Here is a 20,170-nt window from a genome sequence, read left to right on the forward strand (position 1 = left end):
CGTTTCTCACTTGTCATGGTTGTCATTTAACCCGTAACTATCCTGTACTGACGGTCAAATATCCGTGGCTCCCTTGCCAAGGTCATAATTTACCTTGACTTACAGACATGTATGAGTGACGTTTTCGTGTCGGGGTAGAGTCAGCACCTCCTAGAGATAGAAAGCCTCCGCACAGATTGCCAAGTTCATCTGAACGTCATGAGCGTTCCTATCAAGTTTGTCACATTTTGAACCACAACATCCTATTTCGTTTCGTCTTACTTTGGCGTAGAATCTTCCGGGTTGGCTCACAAACACCGCACGGTGATTGGATGTGGGGCATAAAAATCGCCAACTCTGTGCCGTTTCCTTTTCCGCACAACGATAATGCTATATAGCACGTGCAGCGGATTTTTTTTCCCTCTGAATATTTTGAGTGAGGATTGACTACTTGAGTGACGTCAAGAGCAGCGTATGGAGGCCTGCTATTTCTAGGAGATGCTGGTAGGGGTCCTATTGGTGAGCATGTAGGCACACATCAATATCACCCTTTGACAGTGTTTTGCCGATGCTCCTGGGAGCCGCGTCAAACACTTCAAGAACCATTCTGTAGCAGTCCTGACTACCGGCGAGATATGAATCAGGTAACGGTTCTGGTGGATCTGGAAAATGTGATCATTGAATACAACAAGAGTCATTTATTTAAGCATGACCAAATGAACATGAATTTTAATGACAATCACTGTACATGGATTACGAGACATCTTAACACAAGGGAAAAAAAAATGCGTGCGATTGTGGATGAAAAGTGTAAAATAAATACAAAAAAAAAAGTAAATCGACTAAAATTTAAATTTCCGATCAACAGAAAAATAATCAGATCAAAAATAAATACCCATTTTTTGCGAATGTCCTGAAAAATTTACGATTTTTCCCCCCATTCAAAGAATTACCGGCCCGTGAATATCCTCTTCGGCGATGGTTTCCAACATTTGCATGACCCGTTGATCAGGAACCAATCGTAATAAAGCCTGACCACGTAGCATCCGATGTGGTCGACGCCGTCGCATTGCTGCTGCTGTTGTTTCTGTTGTTCGTGAGGATAGTTCCTCGACCTGTAGGCGTATTCGGGCTCAGCGTCGGCTTGACCGACCCGCCTCTTCAGGTACTGCTGGAAGTTGTAGAAGTCCTCGATCGGCGGAGGCGCTTGCGTTGCCGGAACCGGAGACACCGTCGGGAAGAAAGTGTCCGGATAATAGGTCTCGGCAACGAGTAGGCTCACCCAACGTGGAGACTCGTGGCAGATCCCGTCCATGAACTCGCACCTGTTTCGCCTGTAACAACAACAACAGCAACGAAGGGTGTTAAAATTTTAACATGAGGGAGATACCAGAATTATACTCAAATACGGGAAATACAAGGGCGGAGATACAGGGGAGGGGAGGGGGGGGCGTGAGGGCTCCCCCAGCGTTAAAGGTGAAGTTGACTGATCTAATGTATAGTATGTATGTTATGATCTAATGTATAGTAAGTTCCTAACATTCGTATGTTTGTGACGCTCTCACGTCGTTCATGTAGCACGAACGTCACATGTCCGTGACTTTCTTGCCCTGGTGATCATTTACTTCACCTGACATAACCGTCATATCAACGCTGAAACGCTCTCACGTGGCTCATTTTCATGAAGTTTTCATATCCGTGGCTTCTTTGCGCTGATGACAATTCCATTTTTGATGGCTTCATTTACCTTGTCTAACAGTCTTATACCTACGATGCTCTTACGTGACTCATTAGCCATGAAGGTGACATATCCATGGCTTTGCCAGATGATCATTTACCTTGCTTTAAATTCGTACATCCCGCCTCTCTCACATGACTCGTTCTCCCTGAAATTAGCGCATTCGTGGCTTCTTTGCCCTGGTGATGATTTATCTTTCTTGACAGTCTTATATCAGAAACGCTCTCATATGACTTAATTGCCATGAAAATCCCATATCTATGGCTTCTTTTCCCTGACGATCATTTACCTGAGCTAAGTCATAACGTATCCACGACGCTGCCGGGTGGCGGGTTATCATGAAGGTCACATATCCGTGGCTTTCATGCACTGGTGATCATTCACCCTGCCTAACATTCGTCCATAAAGTATGGACCACATTTATGTCCATATTCACCATCTGACCAATACTTTATGCCCCATAAAGTGGGGTCCGGAAATTTCACCCCTGACATTTTGCCTGTCTTGATCATATGAATGGCCGAGTGAGTGACAGACTATCTGAGTGACTATATGATTGCGTGAGTTACCGTATGAATGACCATATAAGTGGGTGAGGGAGTAAGTGACTGTATGATTGACCAAATGAGTGATCAAGTGAAAGACCATATTAGTGACCAAGTGAGTGATCAAGTGAAAGACCATATTAGTGACCAAGTGAGTGATCAAGTGAAAGACCATATTAGTCACCAAGTGAGTGACCGCTTGAGTAAGTGAGAGTTCGTGACTGCATGCTTGGGAAATGACCATATGAATGATCAAGTGAGTGACTATAGGAGTGAGTGACCGCATCAGTGACCAAGTGAATGACGATCACTCATTTGGTCAATCATACGTCACGTACTTAGTCACTCTTACTCCTAAACCCCACATATACCTCGTCCACATTCCTCTGCGGTCACTCATACTGTAACTCACTTGGTCATTCGTACGGTAATCACGCACTTGGTCATCACAGGGTAATCCATACAGTCTCTAAACGGTCACTCATACGTTCAAGGCAGGTGAAATATCCGGAGGGGGGGGGAAATGTCCAATTCACTCATAAGGTAAACCAAATGGTCATTCATACGGTCACTCACTTGGTCAATCACACAGTCACTAAATCATTTTAGTTTGGGAAGGCGTTAAAGTCAACTCAGGTCGATTGGGTTGCTTTAACTACCTAATAAATGAGTGACTGCCAATTCAAAGTTTGTTCGCTGTAAGGCCGGGATTACGCTATGAAAGTTTGATAAAAGTGCTTTTATAAAAGTTGAAAAATGCAACCAATAAGAGCGTTGGTAACATTCTAGCAAATGCAATCGATCACCTTATTGGTTGCATTTTTCGAGTTTTATAAATGATCTTTTATAAAACTTTTACAGTGTAATCCCAGCCTAACAGTGTTTTTCAACCTGGGCTATAAGGGCGTCGCTTAGAATATCCCAGGCCTCGCGGTCCTCACGGGGCTGTGACAGAAATGAAGCTTTCAAATTGAAATATGGTGAGAAAAAATGGTGACTACTTTCAGAATCCAGAGAAGAGCTGTACATAAAACTAGTGGGCATGATCCGGAGTTTCATATCAATAAGGTGCCTACACAACAAGATTTGGTACTAGGATTCTTAGATGTAAGAATGTAAACATATAAGTTGTTACTTCTAGCTAAAACTGTGGGGCTACAGAGCATCGCTTTGCTCGGGGACCCACGATGTTTAGACGGCCATGCATAACCCCCCCCCCCACCCAAAAAAAAAGGAAGCTCACTCAGTGCCGTCTTAAGGCATGGGCCCACCCGGGCTCCTCACGTGAAGAGGGGCCTCACAAAATTGAGTTCTGATTGAAATTTTCAAGAATTTGTTTGGTAAGGCCTCAGAAAAATCAATTGGCCCGGGGACCCATGATACTCTTAAGACGGCCCTGAGCTCACTAAATACTAGCTCAGGATAGGCACGGAACTAGGACGATGTGTTGTCAAGAGGGTCGATTTATTACGCTTGGTTCGTTGGATTGTCCCGTATTTTGCATATTTTCCCGTATTCCCCCCGGCTCTTCGGAGGGATATTCACCTTCTCTGTATCCGTGACTAGCCAAGGTTTCCGAAAATCGATCTTATTTATTTAATTTTTGTTCTTCATAAATTTAGTTTCGATAAAATTCGACAATTGGAAAGGGCCTTTGGGTCTCACTCTTGGATGAAGGTTGGGGGGCCTTGTATAAAGGAGTACCACGTTGACCATGGGCTGGAAAGGGTTGAGAAACGCTGCATTACAACATACTTACAAGCATTTCGTTTGCTGGACAGTCTGAGTGAAGTAACCTTCCTGAGGTATCTGCACGACGTACTTCCAGACTCCCTGGTAGTTCCTCGCGAAGGCCGGAGTCACGTATTCCTCTGAAGACGGGCACGGAGTCGGAGGTAGGTCGTACTCAGCGTCGTTGGGCCTCCTGACCGAGGGCTCGTTGTCCTCGGCGGCTGGCCTCCTCCTCTGGAACCCGCCGACGATGGCCTTCAAGGGCGACGCCTCGCTGGCCATGAGCTTCAGAACCAGGGACAGCGCGTTGTGGCTGCCAGGCGAAGCGCCGGTCAGGACGGACATCACGTGCGCCAGAGACGACGGTTCCTCGTCGCTGTTGCCCAAGGAGTTGCCGTCGTTCTTGACCGAGCCCGAGAGACCCATACTGGCCAACGTCCCGACCAAGTTGATGAGCGATTCGGTCATGGACGAACTGGATTCAGGGTAGTCGCTGGACAGTGACGAACCGGATGAAGACGGTGGTGACAGGGGTGCCGCTGAGCCTCCACCGGAACCGCTTATGGTTGATATTCCTTGTGCCACGGCATTGACGAGTGCTGTCTGGACTTTCCGGTTGGACATCAGAGATTGCAGCGTGCATAACCTAGAAATTCATACAACAAATATTTAGCTTTTACAATGATGCTACACTAAAAGTGAAAAACATGTACAGAAAATTCATCGCCGAAAATTCACCGCTACGCAACTGACCGGAAGGAAAATTTACCACTGGTAAAATTCGCCACCACATAGTCATTGACACGACAACTCACCGCTAGGAAAATTTACCGACAAGCAATTCAACGACAAAGTGACATAGTGAGTGAGCCAGTGAGCAAGTTAGTGATTGATCAAGTGAGTCGGGGGTTGTTAGTGAGAGAGAGCAAATGAGTGATCGGATGAGTGAGTGAGTCAGTCATTCATACCGTCACTCACTTACTCGGTCATTCATACTGTCACTTATTCACTCAGTCATTCATATTATCACTTAATCACTTGGTCACTCGTATGGTGACTTACTCAATCAAGCTCATTCGGTATCTCACTCACTCACTCGATCATTAATACGGTTACTCAATCTGTCACTCATACGGTTACTTATCCTCACATTCACTCGGTCGCTCATACGGTTACTTATTCTCTCGTTCACTGGGTCACTCATATGGTCATTCACTCACACAATAAATATTTCATTAAGCTCATGCATTAGTTCATTCGATCACTTACTCGCTCACATATTAATTCCCTTCCTCAATCACTCGGTCATACCCTCACTGATGACTAACTATTGTCGATGAATTCCTTAGCGGATAATTTTCCTTCTTCAGCGGTGATTTTTTCATCGAGGAATTGTTTGTCGGGAAATTTTCCCATGCGGTGAATTTGCCTGACGGCAAATTTTCCTATCGGTGAATCGCTGTCGGTTATTTTTCCGTCGATGAATTTTCCTAGCAATGAGTTTTCCTATCGGTAAACAGCGTGGTGATGAATTGTTTGTCGCTGAATTGAGTGGCATTGAATTGCTCGTAACTGAAATTCATGGCAGTGAATTTTTTGCGGCTAAATGACAGTAAATTGTTTGTCGGGAAATTTTCTCATCGGTGAGTTTTTGTATTTTGTATCGGTAAATTGTTTGTCATTGAATTGCATAGCAGTGAATTGTTTGTAACTGAGTTGCATGGCAGTGTTTGTGGAGTTGAATTTCGTGGCAGTAAATTGTGTCGGGGAATTTTCCCATCGGTGAGTTTTTGTATCAGCAAATTGCGTAGCGGTGAATTGTTTGTCACTGAATTGTTTCTCGGAGAATTTTACTATCGGTGGGTTTTTCTATCGGTAAATCGCTTGGCAGTGAATTGTTTGTCATTGAATTGCGTAGCGGTGAATTGTTTGTCACGGAATTGCGTGGCAGTGAATTGTTTGTCACGGAATTTTCCCATCGGTGAGTTTTTGTATTGGTAAATTGTGTGGCAATGAATTGCTTGTCGCTGAATTACGTGGTAGTGAAATGTTTGTCCCTGAATTGCATGGCAGTGAATTGTTTATCGCTAAATTGTGTGGCAGTCAATTGTTTGTTACGGCATTGCGTGGCAGTGAATTGTTTGTTGGGGAATTTTCCCAGCGGTGTGTTTTCCAATCGATAAATTGTGTGGTTGGGAATTGTTTTCGGTAAATTTTCCAGCGTCGAATTGTTGTCGATGAATTTTCCGTAAATCAACTGGAAACCGGAAGAAAAAAAATCTGTTGTCACCATACTTACAGGCCACCAGCACCTCCTTGGTCGCAGGCCTGCCTCGCATTGTTGAACTGGAAAGCATCCAGTAACCTGTTGGCTTTGTCCACGTGATGGTCACCTGGAATTTCGGATGACGAGTTGACGTCTCTCTTCAATCGGTAGTGGTAGTATGACGTAGGGGTCTGGCTACCGTAATCTCCGAGGTACGAATACTGTTGGACCGGGTTCGAACCGTATTTTGCCACTTTTGGTAGGAGCGTGTCTTTAGTTAGGTACGGTAGGGCTTTCGAGAAGAAAACGAGTGTCTTGTTCTTGATGAGGTCACTGAAATAAAAAATGAGAGCACATTAGAGTCACCAGTGAAAATACAGCATCTAATTTTCAACAGTCAAGACAGTACTCATCAGATTTCTCATTAATGAGTTATGCTCACTTCAAATTTATGCCTTCTTCACACGGAGGCACTCAAATCTATCTCCAGTAGCTTGGAGACCAGGAGACTGGAGTTACCCCTTCTCCTTCACACGGCGCAACTAGGAAAATTTGAAAACCCAGGAGACTGGATAGAAATTACGCAATTTGTATTTCACTAGCTTCACACGATCGTAAGAACAGGGCCCTTTTGATGATTTCATGGGCAGTTGGTAGCGAGGATTCCTTTGGGAACCCCTTGTGACCCAATTTAATAGAAAAATTAGGGGGGGAGGGAGGGAGGGGAAAGGCAAACATAATTTTAGAATTATAGAGAGAAATAATTTCAGAATTATTGAAAATCAAGGCCCAACGAAAGTGCTAGAATTATTGGAAATTCTGAATTAATCAAGTAAAAAATTTCATAATTAATGGGAACCCCGAATTAATGGAAGTAATTATTTCAGAACTCTTGAAAATTCAGGATTATTTTTGGCAATAATTTCACAATTACTGTCAAAATCTAAAATTAATGGAAGTCATAATTTTTGAATTATCATAATTTCAGAATGATTATTATTTCAGAAATATCCAAAATCCAGAATAAATGAAATGAATAATTTCAGAAATATCCAAAATCCAGAATTAATGGAAGTAATCATGTCAGAATTAATGGAAATAACCATGTCAGAATTAATGGTAGTAATTATGTCAGAATTAATGGTAGTAATTATGTCAGAACTAATGGAAGTAATCATGTCAGAATTATTCAAAATTCAGAACCATAAAAATTTTACAATTTTATAACTGCATATCATAGGAATTAAAATTTCAAAATTCTTAAAAATTAGAATTTGTTTTAGAATTATTAGAGTTTAAAAATTATTAAAGCTTTAGAATCATCAGAATTATCAACTTTTTAGCATTATTAAAATTTCATAATTAAAGATAGTAATTATCTCTCAGATCATTTGATCATTTTTGTCGCACCACGGTCATTTTCTGCACACGAGGGCTAATTAGACCGGGACCTACAATTTATTGCCGATTCAGAACGGCAGGCTTGTTTTTTATACTCATCGAGAGGTTGGCGCGCTAACCCCTCGGTAGGGTCCTCCCTGCGGTAGCAATTTTTTCTGTGGTCATGCCGCCGTTTCTGCTGTGCCCCTGTGTCAGGAAAGTTTTCTGACAAGGACGAACCGGGTATCGAACTCGCGACACCTCTAAACATCCTTTGGTACTTTAGGCGAGTATCTTATTGACCTGGGCTACCGCGCCCGAATCTCTCAGAATAATTGAAAATCCAGAATTAATGAAATTAAGAATTTCCTAATTGAGATGAGCGTTAACTAATTTCGTGCCCTTGTTTTTGCGACTCTAGGGCTCGTTGGAACACCCGATTAGACTCCACAAAAATGTATGAGAACATAAAGAAATATGTCGCGCGGCAAAAGATATTCATTAAAAAGAAATTAATTTCAAATAATTAAAAGAAATATCTTCATAATTCATGAAAAAACATTTCCAGAGCTGTATTGAAATGATCAAAGAGGGAAATACTAATATAAACTATTTACTTGAGTATTTTTAAATAATTTTCTTTCACAAAATCTGATTATTATTAATACATACGTAAGCGAATATTCAATTCAACATGGTAGATGAAATCGGTCTCCGGAAACAAAAGCGTTATCGGAATGTAGAACCATGTCGTTAGCAACCATGTCGGAGAATGCCTTTCCTCGCTTCGGAGAACAATGAGTGACATGAAATCAATTGCTCTTAATGAGATTTAGGCCGCCTCAACCGGAGAAATCCAGTTTAATTGGACGCGTATGGCATTCGGGATCTAACAATTTTTTTTATTAAGCATCAGTTGCATGGATATTATATTGAACATGATATTTCATTGATTCAACTTTTGGATGCGTTGAAGTGTTTTAAATTTCTTGGTTTCGAGAAAAAAATTAAAATTTTTTGGTTTCAAAAATGTTTCTAAAATTTTTGGTTTCAAAAATGTTTCTAAAATTTTTGGTTTCAAAGAAATGTTTTAAAATATTTATTTTTGAGAAAAATGCTCTAAAATATTTGTTTTAAGGAAAAAAGTTCTAAGTTTTTTATTTCTCCTGTTTTTGAGAAAGTGTTCTAAAAAATTTTCTCAAATTTTTCATTTCCAAAAGTTTGATTGTCGGTTTGAAAAAGTTTAAAATTTAAAAGTTTGCAAAACATTTGTACCTCTAGAACTTTTTCAAAACTTTTCATTTTCCAAATAGTTTTATGGCTTTTGGTTTAACAAATTCCCTTTGTTTAAAAAATATTTGAAAATCTTTCGTTAAAAAAAAATCAAAATATTTATTCAAATATTTTTATTTCAAAAAAGTTCTAAACTTTTTCTTCAGAATTATTTCAAAATTTAAAAAAAAAATTCACTTAAAAAAAATTCAAAAACTTACTTCGAAAAATATTTCTAAAATTTTCATCTTTAACAGAAATTTTCTAAAATTTTTGATTTGAAAAAAAAGTTAATTATATGGTTTCAGAAAGTTTTAAAGTTTTGTTAAAAAATGTTTGGAAATTGTTATTTTTAATAAAAAATATCCTACATTTTTTTGATTCCAAAAAGTTCTACGATTTTTGATTTAAAAAGTTTTAGTATTTTTCGTATAGTTAGTATTTTTAAAATTTATGATGCCACAAGTTATAAATTTGGTTCAAAAATTTTTTTTTTTTTCATTTTTTCTAGGGTTTTAGTTTTCATTCGAAAAATTCTGAAAATGTTTTGTTCTAAAATAAAAAAGTTAGAAAATGTTTAATGTGAAAATATTTTTTCAAATTTTTTTGGTATAAAAAAAAAAATTCATGATTATTTTTCTAATAAAGAATTTCGAAATATTTTGGTTTTCAAAACAGTCTTCAAGATTTAGATTTATTTACATTTATGTCTTATCAAATTGATCTTGGATTTTTAGATCATAAATAGCTTGAAGAATTTTTCCTAAACTGCATTTTAGAAATGCTGAGATGTAATGTTTGTTTTTCCTTAAGATCGTCAAATATGCAAAGAAGCAAACTAACAGCTTCTAAAAATACAAAAATCGGAAAAAAGTGTTTCTTTTGCACATTGCATCGAGAAATCATTATCTCGTGTCACTGCTTCTAAAATTATTTTCCATAAATTCTGGATTTTTGTGAATTCTGAAATTACTACTGCCATAAAGTCTGGAATTATTTTCCCCTAATTCTGAAAATAGTTTCCATTGATTTTGGAATTACGTATTTCTTTCATCAATTCTGGAATTATTCCATTTCAGATTTCCATCAATTCTGATCTCACAATATTATTAGTGCTACTTTTATTTATTTATTCTACAAATACAAACATATAATACACAAATTTAGACATATGTTACACAAATACCAATATATAACAAACGAAATACATACATAAAATAATACAAACATATCCATATACACCACATACATATCCATCACATGATACAAACAAACACTATGTAGCCTCAAGGGACTAAAAAGTCCTTCAAATAGGCCTAAAGGAATTGTTATTAAATAAATAAATATACCGTATATACTCGTGAATAAGCCGAGTTTTTTTGTGGAAAAACTCGTTCTCCAAGGGGGGGGGGGGTCGGCTTATACTCGGGTCAGTTTTTAATGAGAAAATGTCAACCCCCGCAATCACGCCATCAATTGTCAATTTTGTAGCAGTGTTGGCACCGGCATTATTGGTATGGGATATGTTCAAACCCCACAGAACTGATAATGTCAAATCCAAGGCAAAGAAATCGAAAACATCATTGGTTGGTGGTGTGTGTGTGGCTAACGTTGATTGTACATTGTGAGCATCAACAAGCCTCTCAGAGACTATTCGAGGAATTTGTGGATCGCATGGATGAGTTCCGATAACAAAGAAACTAAAAAAAAAAGTGGTGCCTTGAAGAAACCTGACATTGGCGTAGTGTGCCAATGGGTACATGAGGCGAGGAATTCTGTTTCCACCGAAATTATCATCCGATCCTTCAAAAAACGTTGCATCAGCAATGCGATGGACGGAACTGAAGATGATATCCTATTTGAAAGCGACAGTGGCGATGAGACTGAAGATAAAAACGAAATTGTTGGATTACCATAAGCTTGGAGACTCAAAAGAAACGGATTAAAAAGTTTGAATCATTTTCTATTGTAAATTTCCGTAAGCTATCAATTTTGCATGAAAATATAAAAAATTGTTTTCTCTGAAATGCACTGATTTTTCGGGATTGGCTTATACACGGGTTTTCAATTTATTGCGGTTTGGAGTCGGCTTATACACGAGTATATACGGTATATATATATTTATTTATTGCAGCTATTATATTTATTATTAGATATGTGTTCAAATGTATTTTCGTTTATGTATATTTTCGAATAAAGTTCAGAATGAAGCCACTATAATATAATTACCATACATCATTTCTATTTTTCATTACTGCACTTTTTACTAGTACTCTGTTCAATATCGTTTTTATATACTCTTAGAATACATTCATCAAAATTGTTTCGTATAATCTGTGTTTCTAACGAAGTCAAATATTACATGATTTATGTTTATATTATTATTAAGTTGATTTTCAGTGTGAAAAAGGTTTAATATTTTAGGATAAATGTAGGATAAGCTCTTCTTATATAATGTTTTATTCGGTTTTAGCACTTGATAAACTCCATTATATCTATTTGTAGTTCTATTTTGATTTTTCGTTAATTAATTTTCATTTAATTGTAAAAAATTGTTAACTCTGTACAAAAAGTTTTGTCTCAAAGGTAGAGTATGGCATTGTATTTTGAACTATCTACTAATATTTGAGGTCTTATTCTATTATCTATATTATCAATTTCCGAATATTGTCGTAATCTGCTCCAGGCAATGATTGCATAATTGAAAATTTAACATATCCATGCGTAAAATAAATTTTTTAAAAAATTGATCGATCAAATTTTTCATTTTTGGAAACAATCACTGCATATTTTCTGATCATTTTTTATTAAAATACCACAGTGCCAGTTCCGTTTAAGGTCATTCTGTATTGTGGTACCCAAATAATTGTAAAACAGTATCTATTTTTTGGAAATGGCATTGTTCTCCACGCACCGACAATGATTATGCATTCTTAGATGTATGTTTGTGTTATGATCTATGTTTCTCTTGTCTTCATATGGGTAAATTTTGTTTTTTGAGTTCTAATTTATGTTAAATTAACTAGATATTAATACAGTCGACGTTCGATATAACGATACAACTTCGTCTCGTCAAAAACGGGCGTTATATTGGGAGGGTCGTTAAATCAAAAGTTAAGCATATATGATAGTCGACCTATGAAAACTTTTTGGAATTATCCCACTGGTTGTTGCAATGGAATGGTAGCGGGGGTTGTCATTATAAGGAACGTCGACTGTATATATTTGTTAGATCATCTTCCACTTTTTTAATTAAATTTTCTGTAACAGTATTTTCTACATAAAGCATTCTATCATCTGCAAAGGTTATCAGTTTTCCATGTGATCAGAAGTTACATAAATCATTTATATGTATTAAAAATAATATAGGACAAAGAACAAAACCTTGAGGTACACCTTTTTTCACTTCTTGAAAAAGCACTAACTTATTTTTGAATTATAACTGCGTGTTTCCTGTTGCAATAGTTTGATTTAAACCATTCAAGTATGTTTCCTCTGACTTCTATTTGAAATAGTTTATTTGTTAAAATGTTCAAATCCACAAAATCAAACGCTCTTTTTAAATCTAGAAACAGTTATGGAATATTTATTATTGTTGAATCAATTGTTTAAATAGTTAGTCAGATCAAGAATCGCCATGCCTGTATTTTAATTTTTTGAAATCGATATTGGTTAGTTGAGAAATGTTTTTGTCTATTTAGGAAATTAAGAAGAATATTTTAATTATTCCTAAATAGTTTAAAAATTCATTAAAATTGAAGGAATTGATCGATTGCGGTTACCAAAAAGTTACTCTCACGAAGGGGGATTTTTTTTTAGCACAGAAAAGTAGATGAGATTAGGTTTCTGTCGACAGAAGGCGCTGCACGAGACAATTCTTGACATGAACCTTTCTCCATTCTTTTTTATGTCCAAAACGTTTGGGAAGCTGCAACCGACGATTTGATGGCTGAGGAAAAACAACTTCACCAGTAGCATTTTATCCACCTTTGTCAATCGCAATCAAAACCACATGCAAGCGCCAGTAACAAGAAAGTTCAGATATGAGCTGGTAATCGTACGTCTTGCATTTTATAGAACTCGGGTTCTTAACCTTTTTCATCCATGACTCAAAACCAACAACAGAAACAGGTTCACGACGGCTTTGTGTTTTTCGAAAAATTAATGAAACCAGTGACCCAATAAGTTCATTTATAAGAGGACCGTAAATGAAGTTTTACCATTCATCTACGATGACCCTGCTGGTCAGGGTGCGTAGCGGCGGCCCTACTATGCCTTGCGATTCATCTACACTGCTCAAAACAATTAGGGGAAGCACATGGTTTTAACAAAATTACGCAAAGATGTATACCGATAAGTAACATAAAATGAATCATCCATAATTTAAAGCCTAGCAGGAAACGGAAGAAGAAAACTTCATATGCAAATCAAAGTTCACGACGTCAAAAACCAGAAAAAGGAGATAAGGGCAGAAATCGGGATGTTGCAGAAACGTCTGTTTTACTGCCGTAACTGTGAAATTCGATTGCGCAGTATTTTTTTTTGAGACAAGGTGACTTGAGGATATCTCAACAACGTGATTTACCAGAATCCATGGCATGGCGTGTTATAGGCAGACTGGAATCCGGGCAAACACAACGTAGTGTCGCGGACGCTGTTGGAGTCGCCAGAAGTGTTGTTGCAAGGCTGTGGAATCTATTCCAAGAAACAGGAAATGTTAGACGTCGAATAGGGCAAGGTCGGCCACGCGCCACTACAGCAACTGATGATCGGTATATACGGTTAACAGCCCGTCGAAACAGAACAAAGAATGCTACGCAGCTGCAAAGACGGTTGCTCTTGGCAACAGGACGAAGGGTGTCCAGCCAAACAGTACTTAATCGGCTGCATGAGGGAGGGCTCTATGCACGTAGGCCAATGGTCTGCATTCCATTCACCTCACGCCACCGTGCGGCCCGAAGAAGATGGGCTGCTGAACATCGAGATTACGAGCAACATGATTGGAGCCAAGTGCTGTTTACAGACGAGTCCCGATTCAGTCTGGAGTGTGACACCCGACGTGTTCTGGTATGGAGGGACAGGGGCACTCGAAATAACCCCGCGTTCGTTCGTGAAAGGTCACAATACAGACGAGCTGGTTGGATGGTATGGGGTGGAATCAGCATAGGCGGACGTACGGACCTGCATATCATTCGGAATGGCACTTTGACGGCCCGAAGGTATGCAGACGAGATACTGCGACCTCATGTCATCCCTTACGCTGGAGCCATTGGAGATTCCTTTGTTTTCCAGGATGATAATGCCCGACCGCATAGAGCTCGTCTGGTGGAGAACATGCTTGAAACTGAAACAATACAGCGTATGGAATGGCCAGCGTGCTCTCCTGACCTGAATCCAATCGAGCATGTTTGGGATATGCTCGGACGACGCATTGCTGCGCGACCAAGGCCGCCTGTTACTGTTCGAGACTTGCAGATTGCACTTCTTGAGGAGTGGAACAGTATTCCCCAAATTCTGATCGATAACCTCATCGCATCCATGGCAAACAGGTGTGCAGCAGTCTTAGCTGTTCGAGGAGACCACACGCCCTATTAAAACTCATGCATCATGTCTAAACAGTACTTTTTTTTATCGTTTACATGTAACCAAATTGTTGCCCTAAATCATCTTTTCATGTTTTTTCCATATTTTCAAAGAATTAAAGCTTAATTCCAAATTTTTTTTTGCGTCTTTTTTCTGTATTGCGCATTGATACGCGTGTACTATCCATTGTATGCCAATACGTGGCTGTCTCGCACGGTTTTCTTCACTTTTTTGCTTGCTCCCCTAATTGTTTTGAGCAGTGTACGATGTCTTGCGGGGTTCGGGCATAACTCAAGACTCTCTGGCTATAAGTGGATTTGAACGACCCATCGCAGAAGCCCCCTGCGAATCAAATTTGGATCATGACAAATAGCTCAAGAATCCCTGGCTGTAAGTTAATTTTTACGACCCTTCTCGGAAGTCCCCGCGAATCGACTTTGGATCGTGGCCCAACGCTCAAGAATCTCTGGCTGTTAGTGAATTTGTACGACCCATCTCGGAAGCAGAGTTATCTTCAAGTTATCGATCTGCCTGTTTTTCCTTCAAAAAATGCTTGATTAAAGCTGCGGAATTTCTTCAATGTAATTTATATGGGCCAATTATTAGTTTCAAAACATTCTGAACTGTATGAATTGACGCAATTGGATAATATAAGACAATACGGGGAAATTAATTCTCCTTTTAGCACTTGAAAAGATATAAATAAAAATTTGAAATAAATGTTATTGCATGAATATCCACCTCAAAAGTGGGTCTGTCTCATTATTTTATATTTAATTTTCTAGGCTTCGTATGTCTAAGCGAGCTCAATATTTCGAAAACCAAAGATTCAATTCAATTTTTAAAATTACTGATGGGGCGGAAAACCCCACTAAATTTTCGCATTTCTACGCTAAAATCGGCAATTTTAACATTGATCTCTATGGGGGATCACCCCAGTATATGTCCCTCAGGAGTGATGCTGATGATGATTATGACGTCTATTCGGAAAGCCTGATTGTGAATCAAGTTTAGGTCGTAACCTGACACATAAGGTCAAGAACCCTTGACTGCAAGTGGATTTGAACGAAGATTAAGAGCTCCCTGCATTAAAAGGACTCACAAGTATATTCCAAGCTAGGAGGAAAAGATTACTGCAATTACAATATTTATATTGCATGAAATAGTTAAAATACTTGATTAATTGATTGTATTTAAAAATAGTGTGTGATATACACTGAAGAGCCAAAAAAAACTGTTGACCTGCCTAATATCGTGTAGGGCCCCCGCGAGCACGCAGAAGTGCCGCAACACGACGTGGCATGGACTCGACTAATGTCTGAAGTAGTGCTGGAGGTAATTGACACCATGAATCCTGCAGGGCTGTCCATAAATCCGTAGGAGTAAGAGGGGGTGGAGATCTCTTCTGAACAGCACGTTGCAAGGCATCCCAGATATGTTCAATAATGTTCATGTCTGGGGATTTAGGTGGCCAGCGGAAGTGTCTAAAGTCAGAAGAGTGTACCTGGAGCCACTTTGTAGCAATTCTGGACGTGTGGAGTGTCACATGGTCCTGCTGAAATTGTCCGTCGGAATGCACAATGGACATGAATGGGTGCAGGTGATCAGACAGGATGCTTACTACCTGTCACCTGTCAGAGTCGTATCTAGATGTATCAGGGATCCCATATCACGCCAACTGCACACGCCCCATACCATTACAGAGCCTCCACTAGCTGGAACAGTCCCCTGTTGACATGTAGGGTCCATGGATTCATGAGGTTGTCTCCATACCCGTACACGTCCATCAGCTCGAAACAACTGGAACCGAGACTCGTCAGACCAGGCAACGTGTTTCCAGTCCTCAACGGTCCAATGTCGGTGTTGTCGGGCCCAGGCGAGGCGTAAAGCTTTGTGTCGTGCAGTCATCAAGGGTACACTTTCGGAGCCTTCGGCTCCGAAAGCCCATATCGATGTTTCGTTAAATGGTTCGCACGCTGACACTTGTTGATGGCCCAGCATTGAAATCTGCAGCAATTTGCGGAAGGGTTGCATGTCTGTCACGTTTAATGATTCTCGTCAGTCCCGTTCTTGCATGGTCTTTTTCCGGCCGCAGTGATGTCGCAGATTTAATTTTTTACCGGATTCCCGGTATTCACGGTACACTCGTGAAATGGTCGTACGTGAAAATCCAAATTTCATCGCTACCTCGGAGATGCTATGTCCCATCTCTCGTGCACCGACTATAACACCACGTTCAAACTCAAATCTCGCTAACCTGCCATTGTAGCGGCAGTAGCCGATCTAACAACTATGCCAGACACTTGTTGTGTTATATAGGCGTTGCTGACCGCAGCGCCGTACTCTGATTGGTTCCATATCTCTTTATTTGCATACGCATGCCTGTGCCAGTTTTTTTGGCTCTTCAGTTCATATTTCTCTCCAGGCATATGAATGAAAGAATTTCTTTTCTTGGGAATCCTCGGAGAACAAAACATTCTATAGATCAAGGTTTCATCGAAAGTTCTGGAAACATGAATTTTTTTGTTTATTGCGGCGATGATTTATTGCCAATCAGAATAAGAAATATCGACCGAAAATAAGTGAGTTTAATTAAAAGTTTTCTTGTTCATCCGATCGAAAACTTTCGGTAAATCCATCATTTTTTTCCTCTCGGTAATTATGATTTAAGCAAAATGCAAACATCATAACAACACGATAACGATGTATATTCGCTTGTCCGCGAGATCATAAATCATCTTTAACATGATTCCCTAAAAATTTGGATTTACTTTTCAAATTACTTTTATTCAAACTTTAATTAAATGGAATGAATAAATTCCAAAATTAGTTGAAATGTGGTTCGTTTTTGGCGCCGTAAGTTATTTTTTTAACGCCAAGAGCTCGTACGGCTAAATCGCTCCAGTGATCCCCTTCCGTGGTTTCATCACATTTTGGTAATTGTAGAAGTTCGGCTTATCAGAAAAATGAAATTTAAACCAAATGGGAGAAAAGGTTCAATTCACAGTTTGGTGACTTCATTGCAAGCAAACCATAGTACCATAGTTGTTTGCAATGTTGTTTGTTAGTTGTTTTTCTTGCTTTTTTTACGAAGATTTCAACAGCTGGGCTGATGCGAAAATGAATTCAAGAACGGAAGTTCAACTGCCTTTTGCGATCCGTCTTAACGCATGGGCCCACCCGGGGGCCTAAAGAGATGAGGGGGGCCTCACAAAAATGAGATCCGGTTGAAATTTTCTAGGATTTATCAGGTAGGGCCTCCGAAAACCCACTTGGCCCGGGGGCCCATGATATTCTTAAGATGGCCCTGCGTACACGGACAGTCAGACCAAACTCAAGCCAAAGCTCACAATTGTTGACACTGCCACCAGATGGCGACTTATCCTTGGGATTTTCACTCTCCAAATGAGACATTTCGATTTGATTTGGCGTAGTGGCGATCAGCAGCGACGGGTTGGCGGGGGCATTTCATAAATTTTCGAGTTGTTGCTTTGGAAATATTATTATTATTCTAGTCAAATAATTCTAGTAGTAAATCTTCAGATAATAAATTATTAAAGATGTTGTCATCAAAATCGCAAATACATTTCCTTCAATGCCTCGGACGAAAAAATAATCGATGTTACTAATGATTATTCAACAGAAGGGAAGTTAATGAAGACAAAATATTTTATTAACCAATTTGTACCTACAAGTCCGGAAATACGGATTGGGGGGGGGGGGGGTAACTGCTCCGGGCAGCAAAATTTAGGGGAGAGGTGGGCACTACAAAAGGCTCTAAAATTATCGAATTTTAAAGTAGTGGGGGGCAGCTAAATCACGTTTGCTCCATTCGGCAAAAGAGCACAATAATCCTGGTTACGTAGACACTGTACTCATTTGAGTACAGCTTACAAAGGGAAGGACAAACATCAACACCCCGAACATCAAGTTACATTTGGCCCACGGGCCACTTGTTGAAGACTACCTGGGCATGATATATACGAATTTTGCCTACTCTACGTCTTATAAAATGGGACTTCCCTTATTTTTGAATGACGTATCGCCACAAAATTCTTAAAACCCTTCAGGAATTTCTGAGTGCATAATAGTTTTGAGTAAAGCCAGTCATGAATTACGACAAAAATAAAATAAAAAAAGTTCACTTACAAAGGGTAAGGTTCACCTTCGAAATCTTGTCCCAATGGATTAAGAGGAATGAATCCTTTGTTCAGATCACCACAAAGTGTGAATTTCGGCGACGACCTCCAAGAGGCGGCGGCGGTGGCGCCACCGACTCCACCACCAGCAGCCCCACCACCAGATGGACAAGGAAAATTGACTCTCATATAAGGCGGTTTCCGAACTTTTGGCGGTCTTTGGTATCTGGACGAGGCCTCTTCGAAAGCGTAATAGCCGTCGGATTCATCTTTGCCGGCCTCGCTGGATACGGTGAAGAGCAGCAACAAGAGCCCTATGATATACAGACGCACTGTCTGGAGGGAGAAAAATAAACAAGGCTATAGATATTTGAAATAAATAACAATTTCTTAAAAATATTTAAAATTGTGTTTTTGTAGCAATACGGGACTAATTAGCCCCCAAATTATTGAGTCAAAATAATTTGGTATAGTTCTCCTATATTCCTCTCTTCTCTTCAGAGGAAATGGGACTACAATGGGTCAGCCAAGATTCCAGGACCCATGGCCCGCGTACCAAATGTGACCGTCGGACTCACGTAATGTGCCTTGTGACCTCAAGCCTATTAATCTGTAATTCTTAAAAAAAACAAAATCATATTTGCCTACCATTAAATACATCGAGATCATCAGCCAGGTTCAACAATGCCCTGCAAATTCCTCTGATACACAAAACAGTAAAGAAAAACTATTTGACTTATCTCATTCCAAAATTTTATAACAATCTCCCAAACGACTTCCTCAGCTCTATATCAAATATATATATATACTAGGGGGGCTCTGCCCCCCTGCCGCCTTTGGCGGCCAACCCCCCCCCCTCTTCTCTCCCGGACATATCTTGTTTATTTCGTCCCACTTCATCAGCGTGCTATGGAAAGGGGGAAAGGGACGTGTGAAAGCACCAGCCTACTGAAGAAGCGAATTTTAATGAAAATAATAATAAAGCAACAAAAAACAAATGAGATTCATCAAGTATCCCCAGAAAACTTCCCCATGGGGGTCCCCAGATTCAATTCGCTGAATTTCAGTGGGGCCCCACACTGGATATATCTTGGGCTACCGATGTGTTGCAAATTTTACAATGTTAAACCACAAAAATCAATGAGATACATTCAGGGGCACCGAATTACAACCTGCCAACATTTCCATGAAGCCTTGACCTGCAAGCTTGTCGGACACCCCCCTGTGAGAATTTTTCATTTTTATCAATTTTACAACGAATAAAATCCAGGGCCCCACATCCAGTAGCGGGGACACAATACGCAGATTTTTAGTGGGGCCCCAGACGGGCTATATCTCGGGTTTCGGCTGTGGCAAATTCTACAACAGAAAAGAATGAGATTCATCCAGGGCCCCCATAATGAAACCTGTAAACATGGGCCCCCGACTTGGAAGCTTGTCGGTCATCCCCCGGAGCGAGTGCCATGAAAAATTTTCATTTGTATTCGTTTTACCAACGAATAAAATCCAGGGCCCCCAAAATGAAACCTGTAAACAT

The 20,170-nt window shown here is 39.7% G+C and overlaps 1 protein-coding gene across 1 annotated transcript in view; it reads right to left on the reverse strand.

The window, feature by feature from the left end:
• Positions 1–683: 683 nt before the first annotated feature.
• The window catches only part of spz6 (Spaetzle domain-containing protein 6), a 55,554-nt gene continuing 36,067 nt past the window's right edge, over positions 684–20,170 (reverse strand). The window contains exons 2-5 of the mRNA XM_089241747.1: positions 18,644–18,969; positions 6,293–6,592; positions 4,022–4,639; positions 684–1,313 (exon numbers count right to left, since the gene is read on the reverse strand). Of these exons, the coding sequence (XP_089097873.1) occupies positions 929–1,313; positions 4,022–4,639; positions 6,293–6,592; positions 18,644–18,969 (1,629 nt within the window). The 3' untranslated portion in view covers positions 684–928. The remainder of the gene's footprint in view (positions 1,314–4,021; positions 4,640–6,292; positions 6,593–18,643; positions 18,970–20,170) is intronic.

The sequence above is a fragment of the Pholcus phalangioides genome, unplaced genomic scaffold (assembly GCF_987345545.1).
Source record: "Pholcus phalangioides strain wild (caught in Gottingen) unplaced genomic scaffold, Ppha-v1.0 ptg000014l_1, whole genome shotgun sequence".
Lineage (NCBI taxonomy): Eukaryota > Metazoa > Arthropoda > Arachnida > Araneae > Pholcidae > Pholcus > Pholcus phalangioides.